Genomic DNA, 12,302 nt, shown 5'->3' with positions numbered 1-12,302 from the left:
TCTGGATTTTTCTCCATATTGCAAAGGAGCATGATTTGTATGATCTCCAGTTTCTAAACAATCCCTATTAATTTAGTATTCAAACCACCCCCCACCCCCGCAAAATAAAGTTCAACCATAAAACATTATTCTTTGAAAACAAACCTGAAAGTGAACAAGCTTAGCAATATTGGGATCTGCAATGTACATTTGGTGCAACAGACAACAGATAAGGCACTGAACTTCTCGAAGGTTACAAAGTAAATTGTCTTCTCCTTCCCCCATTCCCTTATTTGGAGTGCTGGTAGTTATAACACTCTGAATGTTCCTTAGCATGGTGTCTGGGCTGACACCCTTAGCTTTCTCCTCTTCAGTTGGTAAGCAAATTTCCAGGAGAATCTGGACAGCTGCACTATCCTACAAGCAGAAAAAGAAAAACAGTGAATTGAAGAAATTTTTGAGAAATTTGTTTAAAACCAAATCTGATTTTGTTTTCACATGAACAGAAGTGATAAAAATAACTATTTCTTTAAAAAAAAAAAGAGGTACTTATAAGAAAAAAATGAGCCTTTTATAGCACAGTGGTTCTCACCTTCTTTAGGCTCATGAACCCTTTTAAGAATCTGAAAACTACATATACACCTTCTCCCTATAAAACTGAACATATGTAAATAAACATTGTATAATTTCAGGCTAGTCAAATATTCCTAAGGCAGATCCATGTACTACAGTTTAAGAACATGTACTAGAAGAGTATAGTGACTCAATGACATCCAAAACAGGTCGGAGGCAAAAAATGACATACCAGAATCTCTTTTCCTTCCTCTTAAATTCCTACTTTTCCCAGGATCCTATCCTGTATTCTCTTTCTTTTTCTTACCTGGCTACCAACTAATTAATTCATTCCTCTGAAGATGGTGGTTAATAATCAATGCGTAAACATTACATCCCAAAGCTCTTTTCCTTTTTAATTTGAAGATGGACTATTTAAGGTCCTGGTTTTGCAAGGAAAAGTTCCACCTGTACAACTCAATGTTGCTCTGTCTATAAGCTTCAGTGTCATTTCATAGAATAGTAGTTTCTTGAGGGGTGACCACTTAACCTCTCTGGGTCTCATTCTCCTTTAAAAATGGAGATGACAAGACTCCATACTTTGTAGGTTGGTTGTAAAGATTGAGTTAGCATACATAAAAAACTTAGAATAGCACTCGGCATATAGTAAGCATTATATAAACACGGTAGCTATTACAATTCTCAATTCTTTATTTGAAACTCTGAGGGCTAGATTTATTTTAGAACTCAGAATTATTTTTATTATAATATTATATAATACCTCCAGCAGAGACTAGGGTAGCACAAGGTAGTCAAACATTAATATTTCTGCAGAAAAACATATCAATATTTACATTAAGTGGAATAAAGGCCATAAGTAGCTTCACATCAATTCAGGTCAAGTTTTGTCAAAAAATGAGGTCATGTCAGGTCAAGTTTTTCTGACAACTGAATTTACAAAAAAATGTTTCAGTTTTCATAGGTTTTTGGATTTCTGTATTATAGATAAGGGATTGTGGGCCTATATTATTACTCTAATTCCCCTTATTGCCAATGAAAAGATTTCAGAAAATATATTTTAAACTAAGAAAGCATTTCTATTTTGAAAGCCTCAAATTGCTGAATATTTAATCATCTCACATTTCCTTTATTATTCAAAGCGACTACTTAAGGCTTCAGTAAAATTCTACATTGTTATAAAACTTTTCTAAATATAAAACTGAACCACTTATGTTGTCACAGTATTTATCACTGCCTGACATTCTGATATATTATATATATACACACATATATACACACACATATATATTAAAATTTGATATATATTTCTTGTTCTATTTGTGTCCACCATTTAATTTTTTTCAACCATTTGATTTTAAGAAGTCTATATTTTGTTAAAATGTAAACCTTATATAAATGTAAACCTTATTCATGATATTAAATTAGTATCATGAAGATTATTCCTGATTTTAGTAATGTAGTCCATTAGATATTCATAAGCAGAGGTAATGTCATTATAGTATGTTCTGTAATAAAAGGAATGCATAATGTCACCATTATATATGGAGAACATAATATGCCATCTATTTAACTGATTCTATTAACAGGGAAGCCCTTGCTCTTTTTGACTAAATTTTACTTTATTACCTGAGCAGCCAGTAATGCATTTTTCAATTCTTCTCTAGTAACTTCTGGGCCATCAGTTTGTCCAACTAAACCTAATGTATTATTCTGGGAAGGCCTATCCTGCTCTGCTGTTTCCTTCAGATGAGCACTAAGGTAGGCTTTGGATGCAAGAAGATATCCATTCAACATGTGCAAAGTAATATCCATCAGTGGGGGGCATCTAAATACAGAAAGTAGAAAAATACATAAGAATTTATAAATTAGCCAGAATGTGATCGATCAGTTTAAATAATTAGAAAAACCTAAACAGTACCTGAAAAACCTGAAAAGAGTAGTATAAGTAACATTTTTCCCACTGAAATATTTATTCCCAAAATTAATGTTTAATATATCTTATTCTTTATTTCAAGATTACATAAATAGTATTATCTATTTCATCAGCTGAAATTAAATATAATGTATGCCTTTTTTTTTGGCAGAAAATGGCACTAGCCATAAATCTCTTAGATGTGATCCTGCAACCAGCTGTCTTTAAAGAGAAATATTCTGTTATTGATAAAAATAAAAGAGACTAGAATATTTATTCTTTCTATTCTTGTTTCTTCTTTGGAGCAAGACAGCAAGACAATTCTGTATTCTGCAAGTACTTTATACACTTGATCTGGAGAAATGATTTACTGAGCCTCAGTTTCCTCATCTATAAATTAAGTACAGTTATTCATTCCTCAAAGATTGTTACAGATTAAATTTAAATGAAATAAGAATAAATATAAGAATTAAATGTAGCTTCCCAGTCAAGATGGTGGAGTAAAAAATACCGTGTTTGCCTTCTCTCATGACCACGGCAAAATTACAACTAAATTACAGAACAACCATCATTGAAAATTACCTAAAGTCTAGGCTGAACAGAAGTCCTACAACTAAGGACATACAGAAGGGGCTACCTCAAGGCTGGTAGGAGGGGTAGAGATGCAGAATGGGCTGGTCTCACATCCATGTCTGGCAACTGAAAATTGGGACAGATATCTCAGCTATGGAGGTCCCCCAGAGGAAGCAAGGGGTCTTGCCCCAACCCTGGGCTCCCGAGCCTGGGGCTCCAGGGCCGGAAAGAGAAGTTCATCAAAATCTAGATGTGAAAGTCAGTGGAGATAATGGCTGAGTGGGGCAGAGGGCTGCAGGGGTCCCACGCATACTTACTCACTGATGGACTAACTCACATTGGAGCAGTGGCTCAAAGGATACCAGGTACATATGGGAAGGATGTGAGTTGTCTAGCTTCTGGACAAGGGCTGGAGAGGCAGGTTTCTCCCAGAAAAGTGCTGGTGGAGGCCACTGTTGTTTTGTTGGGCCCTCCCCCAACCCAGCATGCAGACACAGGCAGCCGCCATATCTGAGTCTCCATTGACCTAGCTAACACTGTTCACCTCACTCCAGTGATTCCCTGAGACTGCCCCACTCAACTTGCAGGCCCACCCAAGACACCTCCAGTGGTTTTTCATACAAATGGTCTGTCTTGGCTCATGCTGCAAACTTTCTTAAAATCTCTCAAAGGTTCACAAAACCCAAACAAGCAGCATCTGGCCTCTGTATGCCCTGTACCTCTTGCTGAGCAGCTCCAAGACTAGTACTAGTAGCAGCCAGCCTCAGTTCGTAGGTTGACCTCATGTGGCACCTCCAAGCCTAGCGTGGATGGCAGCCATCTGTGGATTGCTTGGTGGCTCATGCCAGGTGGCCCCAGGCAGGTGGCTAAACTTGGCCTTTGGTGGGACCACTCCCAGGAGGCCCTGGAACCAGCACGCCCGGTGGCCAGCTTAGGACTGAGCTGAAGCACTTCCTGGACCACATCCAAGAACAACACACCCCAAGGGCAGACTGGGCAGGCACCAGAGCCCTGCTAAAGATAATCCTGCTCCATAGGGTCAGCCCCTATACAACAGGTCCACCGCTGTGGTCACCAGCCAGTCTTCCCAACCAATCAGCCCAGGAGCGAATCCCTCCCATTGATATACAAATAGCAACCAAGACTCAACTACAACAGGAGGGCACACGCGACCTGTACAAGGAACAAACCTGGAGCACCAGTTCAAGCGACGAGAGAGAATGTGCCACTGGGCCCCACAGCACAGCTCCTATCTAAGGCTACTCTACTAAGACCAAGAGACATAGCAGCCCTATCTAACACAGAGAAACAAACAGGGAGACAGCCAAAATGGGGACACAAATGAAAGAACATAACAAATATTCAAAAAAATAAATTAAACAAAATGAAGACAAGCAATCTGGCAGAGGCAGAGTTCAAAGTACTGGTTATAAGGACGCTCAATGAACTTAAGGGAAAAGTAGATGAATTTAGTGAGAAATTTAACGGAGACAGAAAACATAAAAGTAAAAAGAAAACACAAAAAAGAACCAATCAGAAATGAAGAATACAATAACTGAAAAGAAGACCACCTTAGGAGAAATCAGCAGTAGATTAGATAAAGCAGAGGGTCGAATCAGTGATTTATAAGATAAGGTAGCAGAAAACACCCAATCAGAAAAGCACAAGTAAAAAGAATCCAAAAAAATGAGGATAGTTTAAGGGGCCTCTGGGACAACATCAAGCATACCAACATTCACATTGGGATACTGGAAAGAGAAAAGAGTAAGGAATTGAAAACCTATTTGAAGAAATAATGATGGAAACCTAACTTGGTGAAGGAAATAGACATACAAGCCCAGGAAGCACAGAGTCCCAAATAAGATGAACCCAAAGAAGCTCAAACCAAGACACATCATAATTAAAACGCCAAAGGTTAAAGACAGAGAGAATCTTAAAAGCATCAAGGGAAAAGAAATTAGAACTCTCATAAGACTATCAGCTGATATCTCAACAGAAACTTTGCAGGACAGAAAGCATTGGCATGAAATATTCAAAGTGATGAAAAGTAAGGACCTACAATCAAGATTATTTTACCCAGCAAAGCTATCATTTAGAATCAAAGGACAGATAGAGTTTCACAGACAAGAAAAACCTAAAGGAATTCATCAACACCAAAGCACTATTACAAGAAATATCAGAGGGACTTCTTTAAGAAGAAAAAAAGAAAAAGGATCGAAAATATAAAAAACAAAATGGTAATAACTACATATCTATCAACAATTACTTTAGATGTAAATAGATCAAATGCTCCAATCAAAACTAGGGTATCTGAATGGATAAGAAAACAAGACTCAATAAAAGGTGACAGAAAAAAACTTTAACTTTTTGGGTGGTGAACACACAATGCAATATGACGTATTATTGAGGCGTACACTTGAAACCTATATAAATTTATTAACCAATGTCACCCCAATAACTTCTTTTTTTTACGCCTACAGCACCCGGTCTTCCTAGGTGGTCTCCCATCCAAGTACTAACCAGGCCCACCCCTGCTTAGCTTCCAAGATCAGATGAGACTGGGCATGTTTAGGGTGGCATGGCCATAGAATAAATTTAATTTAAAAAATCTTTAAAAAATTTTTTAAAAGAAGAAAACAAGACCTTTACATATGCTGTCTACAAGAGATCAAAAGACACACACAGACTGAAAGCAAAGAGATATAAATAGATATTTCATGAAAATGGAAACAAACAAAAGAGCTGGGGTAGCAATTCTTATACCAAACAAAATAGATTTTAAAACAAAGGCTATAACAAGAGAAAAATAAGAACCCAGTAATCTCACTTCTGGGTATTTATCTGAAGAAACTCAAAACACTACTTCAAAGGGACGTGTAAATCCATATGTTCATTGTATCATTATTTACAATAGCCAAGATATGGAGGCCACCTGGGTATCCATCAATGAATGAATAAAGAAGAGGTGGTACATAAATACTACGGAACATTACTCAGCCATAAAAAAGAATGAAGTCTTGGCACCTGCAACAACATGGATGGACCTAGAGAGTTTATGCTGAGTGGAGTAAGTCAGACAAAGACAAATGTCATGTCATTTCACTTACATGTATAATCTGAAGAATAAAATAAACAAACAAATAAAACAGAAACAAACTCATGGATACAGAGAACATTTTGATAGTCGCCAGATGGGAGGTGGAATTGGGGTGGAGGGGGTGCGGTGACAAAGGGAAGGGATTGAGAAGTACAAATTGGTGGTTACAGAGTAGTCATAGGGATATAAAGTATAGCATAGGGAATATGGTCAATAATATTGTAATAACTATGTACAGCGTCAAATGAGTACTAGATTCATTGGGGTGATCACTTTGTCAGTTATATAAATGTCTAATCATTATGTTGTATACCTGAAACTAACATGCCAACCGTAAATGAAGACTAAAAAGTATCAAAAAAGAATTACTATAAAAAAGGAAACAAAAATAAAAAATAAATGAGTAACCACTAAAGTCTAAACCAAGCCCTTAGAAAAACCTGAAATGCCACTTCTCAGTCTATCATAGACAGAACTAGTATGTGTGCATAAACAGGCATTATAGCTTTGTTTATAACTGTGAAACACTGCAACAGCTTAAATGTCCATCAGTTGCCAATGGTTTTTCTGAAATGTCCCAATTTCCTATAATAAACATGTATGTATTTATAGTGAGAAAAAATATGTCAATGGTTAAATAAACTATGGCACTATTTCCCCAAATTGAAGACAAGAATCACCTGGAGTACGTATTTAAAAAAAAAAATCCAAGCTCCACCCACTTCAGACATTCTATATTAGAGTTTCTGGAGGATGGGGCTGATAATCTATATATAGAATACTATGCAAAAGTTAAAACAAATGAGGTAGAAATATGCATATTAATATAGAAAACATGTTGAAAACAGTGGTTTTTTTAGAAAAAGAACAAAATAATGCCTACAATACACTATATTTTTTAAAACCACCCAAAACAAAAAAATATTTCTATTTATAAGTTTCTAAATATACAAAAAGTAAAGCTACATACACACCATTATGACCACAAAGTTTCCTCTGGAGGAAACTTTTGACCTCTGGAGGCAGAACTGGGCTTGGTCAAAAGAGGCCAAAGAAGATTCTGCTTTAGCAATGGCAGCATGGTAGATATGAGAGAGAACCAGGCTTTTCTTGTTGTCAAACTTCTTGTTTGTCCACTTATTAATATATATTATGAAAACTTTCATACACACATAAAAGAGGAAATACTTAATGAAGCTCCAAGAACTCAACACCCAGCTTCAACAGTTATCTACACATGGCCAGTCTAATTTCATCTATAACTCCATCCGCTTTCCCACCACCACTGGGTTAGTGCAAAGCAAATCCTAAACATCATATCTTTTTATATGTATATACCTTTTCATATGGTTTGATATTTTTAAAATACTTGTGAATGATCGATTACTTGGTTAAAAAATTAAATTTAAAAACTGAAAATAATTAAAAAGCTAAAGAATAGAACAATAAAGGAAAAAAACAGTAATATATACATACAAATATATACCTACTTCTCCACTCGAAGTCTTTTTTATTCTTGCTTCTACACTGTTGCTCCCACTATTACCTTCCTTGACCCCCTAACCATCATCATTATATTATCTGTTCATATAAATCCTATTTCTTTCCTTTAAAATACTACTCAGGTCCCACTTCCTCCACATCTTTCCTGAACTTTTAACAGCATTTATGTACTATACCATTTATCTACTTAGGACTATATTATTTAACTTTTCATTTATTTGTCTCATTTCCTCATGCAAGTAATAATCACTTTAAAGGAAGGCCCCTCGACTTATATATCTTTGATATCACTTAGCACAGCAACTAGAAATTCAAATATTAATGACGTGAATTCATTAATTCTCTCCCTTGAGGTGAAGCCACTTCAAAGCAATTAAGTTTAGCAACTGGCAAGGAATTATAGACAAATCAATGAAGCTAACATCACAATTGAAGATGCCAAAAGATCCAAGTTTTAATGCATGTAATGGTTCACAATAAACCAGTTTTTTAAAAGCCATTTCAACAACGCTAGCAGAAATGGTATTATTTTTTACCGGTCTTGCTCTAAGAGAAAGAACGGCTATTATTGAAAGTTGCCAAAACCAAGAATAACATTTCTTTAAGACTAGGTTTTATTAATCACATATTAAATGTTAAACTGAATATATAGTTCATGAACATAGACAACTTAAAAAAAATCTCACAGGTCATACTGCCAGCTACCTGTAAGAACACTAGATATAAGTTAAAACTGAATTTCTTCAATTTCTTTGACTCTCCAAAGTATAACTCTCTAATAAAAATGAAACTCAAATGACACGTACCTGTGTACCCTCTGATCACACCTTAGGACAATGAGAGGGTCTATCATCAGGTCATTTTGAGTATACTTTTGTTGTCGAACAAACTTTATTGAAGGTTGAAGTGCATTTACTGTCATTACCCACAGCCTAATGAGAAAATAATCACATGTTCAAAAACAGCTATACTATAATTGAAACCCCTAGCCATTCAGTCCTTTCTATCTCTGAAAGATATGTTCAGGGGAAAAAAATAGAAAACTTGTATAAATGAACTTCTAAAAATTAAAAACTATAGATATCTAACCCACTATTAAGTCTCTAAAACAAATGAAGATAAAACAGTAAACACAAAATAGTTTCAAAAATATTCACCACTGTAATGAAATAATCATGGCATATCAAATAAAAATTTGAATTAAAAGCTCAGTAATACCATAATTGCTATATGAGTCTGTGTAAGTCATTCAGCCTCTCAGAACTGCTTCCTCATCTATAAAATTGGAATATAATACCTATAAATGAAATAATACTTACCCAAATACTTTGAAACTATATCTGGCCCCATAAATTAAGTCACTGTTCTATATTTATCATTGTAAAATCTCAATGTGAGATGCCACTTTGATATGAGACATCAAAAGACTATAAAAGTGGTTGTTAACTTGACTGCATATCAGAATTACTGAGGGATACACCAATATGAAGTGTATCTGATCTCTTACAGTGAAGCCCAGGAGTCCGCCAGTCTCATCTCACAAACAAAGCATGCCCAGTCTTAAATATGAACAGACAGCCAAGAATCACCAGAAAATAAAGAAAGCTTCTACTTTGAAAAAGTTTAAAATATACAAACAGAAAAGGGACTCCAAAGAAACAGAATGTAAGAATGAAAAAGTAATAATTTTTAAACCAATAATTAATATCCTTAAAGGACAGAACATTTCATATATGAACACGAGAACAGGATACATTTAAAAATATTCAGATAAGAGCTCTTAGATTCTATGGTCATGCCACCCTGAACACGCCTGATCCCATCTGGTCTCAGAAGCTAAGCAGGGGCGGGCCTGGTTAGTACTTGGATGGGAGATCATCTAGGAAGACTGGGTGCTGTAGGCGTAAATGAAAAAAAAAAAGAGCTCATAGAAATTAAGAATATAACTTTTTTTTTAGATTTTTTTTTAAATTCAAATTAAAGATCAGAAAGTGACATTGAGGAAATATCCAAAAAGTACATTCAAAAGATAAATTTAGAGATAGAGGAAAAAACTCAGAATGAGACCAAGAGGTTTAAAATTCAAATTACAAAATATTCCAGAAAACAGGTCTACAGCCATGCCATCCTGAACGTGCCTGATCTCATCTGATCTCGGAAACTAAGCAGGGTCAGGCCTGGTTAGTACTTGGATGGGAGACCACCTAGGAATACCAGGTGTAGTTGTTTTAAAAAAAAAAAAAATTCAGAACAGAAGACAATTATTGAAGAAAAAAATATACATGGAAACATTCAGAAATGAAGACATTAGTCCTCAGACTAAAAATGTCCAAGTACTCAGCACTATGAATAAAAGAAGACCCACACCAAAATACATCATCATGAAATAAATTCCAGAAACCAATGAAAGAAGAAAACCTAAAACTTTTGAGAAAGAAAAAACATGGTCACATACAAAGGATTGGGAACTAGTATAACATCAGATTACTTAACAGCAATAAAGAAGCTCTAATTCATTCAATAGAATGGCGCCTTCAAATTTCTGAAAGGAAAAATGAGCTACACCTAGGCTAAATATCAGTCACATGTGCGGGGAAGAATAAAAACCTTTACACACATGCAAATCTAAAAAATAAATAAATAAGTCTCCCAAACACCCTTTCTCAGGAAACAACTTGACTGTGGGTTCCACTCGCTAAAATGAGAAACTAGACCAAGAAAGAAAAAAACATGGAATCCAACAAAGAAGAAAGGCAAAAGCAATTTCAGGATGGCTAATGAGCATATTCCAGATTCAAACACAAGGATGGAAAGCTCTGAAAGGAATGTTTCCAAGAAAAAAAAATGTTACTGATGTATTATAACTAACTATGAAGTAAATTTCCCTTCAATAATGGAGTTTGGGGATGAGAATTGATACAAAAAAAAAAAAGGAAAACAACAAAAACCTGAGTAAATGGAAGAGAGGCAAATATTAACTCAGGGTCTGTGTGTGGGGTGTGAAGGAGGGCAGTTGTATAACAAAAAAATTGTAATCAAAGGATATCGCACAGGTCAACTATAAATAACGCTATTATAATAATATGCACACTGAGAAAAATAATATGCACACTGAATATTGTTTTAATCAAAAGTTTTGAGATAACTGTGTTGGGAGAAATGGAGAAAGGGAAAGTGTGTTTTGGGGGAAGAGGGACTCACAGGCGAGGAAGCAGGTAAGAGTCCTAACTTTTCATCTTGTATAGTAGGAAGTCAAAAGAAAATTCTAAACTGAAAAGTTAGGAAATCATAGTAATCACAAGCATATTATTGTGATATGTGGGGAGATATAAATGCCAGAATAAAAAGATAAACAAACTGAAAATAGTTATCTCTGAGAATAGTCTAAAATGGGAAGGTGCAGGCAGACTTTATATGCTATTTAACTTCTTCAGTTATATGCATTTATTAATTTGATATGTTAATTTATTTATAATTAATTTACACATAAAAGTTAACTTACTTATAATTAAAAATTATTTTTAAATTTTAAAAAATATGAATATTCCCAGACTCATTGGATCAAAATCCCAAGTTAAGTCCAGCCCAGTACTGTTTTTTTAGAGCCGGGTAGGTGTCTTTGATACAATCTATGGACCAGCAGACACCCATCTGACTAAAGATAAAATGATTAATCCAATGTATTCTAAACTGTGCTACACACTGAAATCATCTAGGAAATCCTTAAAAAAAAAAAAATGCCTGACTCCTGCCCATGGACATTCTAATTTAATTGGCATGGGTTAAAACTTGGAGATCAAGAATTTTAAAAGCCCACCATGTAATTTTAATGTTCAGCAAAACTTGGAGCTATTGCAATGATGACCACAATGGCTACCTAAATCACAAGAGCCACAAATAACTATACATGAGGGCTCACTTTTAAAGAACGATCTCAAGTTGGAAATACTTCAAAGTTTCTCTGTTTCTTAAAATAAAGTGTATTCTTTTCCTTTAAGTTATAACAACTCTTTAATTAACAATCTTCAGAAAGGATTTATATTGTCAAATATTTAACAATTTTTTTCAACATTTAAGTTTAGGTTATCGTACATAATCACTGCTATTTACTTATCTATTACATGTAACAATACCCTGAAATTACCTTCTAGGCATCACAGTATTAAGAACCATCCATAGTTTATTGACTGTTTGAAGAATTCTCCGTGGAACCCCTGAATTCAACAGCTGGTTCATATTGGATGTTAATACTTCTGCATATGGTATAAGTTCACTGGCAGAGAGTAGAGTCAAGTGTTCTAGAATCTGCATCACTTCTGTGTGACTTACTGGGACAGCTGAAAATGCTAAAAGAAAAACTCAGCAGTCATAATCTAAATTCTATACAATTTACCAAAGAGGAAGTAATATTGCTCTATCAGACTACAGGCCAAGCAAATCAAGAAAACAATGTTGCTTTAAAAAAGTAAAACTTTGAATCCTAGCCACAGTTTTGGCTATACTTACAATAAAGGCCTTTAAAAAAAAGGTCATGTTAAGTGCAGTTATTTCACAAGGAACAAAAAATATCTCATTTTAAAAATCGCATTAGTAACTCAAAGACAAATATCATTTCCTTAGTGATTCAGACTGATTTTAAAAATTGGTTGAAACATGTAAATATGC

General features: G+C 34.9%; 1 protein-coding gene and 3 pseudogenes across 4 annotated transcripts in view; 2 read left to right on the top strand and 2 right to left on the bottom strand.

Annotated features, from left to right (window-relative positions):
- Positions 1-12,302, bottom strand: part of INTS2 (integrator complex subunit 2) — a 50,755-nt gene that overhangs the window by 3,992 nt on the left and 34,461 nt on the right. For 3 of the 4 annotated variants that reach the window (XM_039885829.1, XM_039885828.1, XM_039885831.1), the window contains exons 18-21: positions 11,782-11,983; positions 8,444-8,569; positions 2,179-2,377; positions 145-396 (exon numbers count right to left, since the gene is read on the bottom strand). In XM_039885829.1, the coding sequence (XP_039741763.1) occupies positions 145-396; positions 2,179-2,377; positions 8,444-8,569; positions 11,782-11,983 (779 nt within the window). The remainder of the gene's footprint in view (positions 1-144; positions 397-2,178; positions 2,378-8,443; positions 8,570-11,781; positions 11,984-12,302) is intronic. The other variant, XM_039885830.1, reaches the window with a different exon arrangement.
- On the bottom strand, positions 5,509-5,627 carry LOC120621400 (uncharacterized; annotated as a pseudogene).
- LOC120621399 (uncharacterized) lies at positions 9,423-9,541 on the top strand (annotated as a pseudogene).
- On the top strand, positions 9,748-9,866 carry LOC120621224 (uncharacterized; annotated as a pseudogene).

Source organism: Pteropus medius, unplaced genomic scaffold (genome assembly GCF_902729225.1).
Source record: "Pteropus medius unplaced genomic scaffold, Ma_sr-lr_union100, whole genome shotgun sequence".
NCBI classification, from domain to species: domain Eukaryota; kingdom Metazoa; phylum Chordata; class Mammalia; order Chiroptera; family Pteropodidae; genus Pteropus; species Pteropus medius.
Note: the sequence above shows the minus strand (reverse complement) of the source record. Positions and strands in the feature narration are given on the sequence as shown.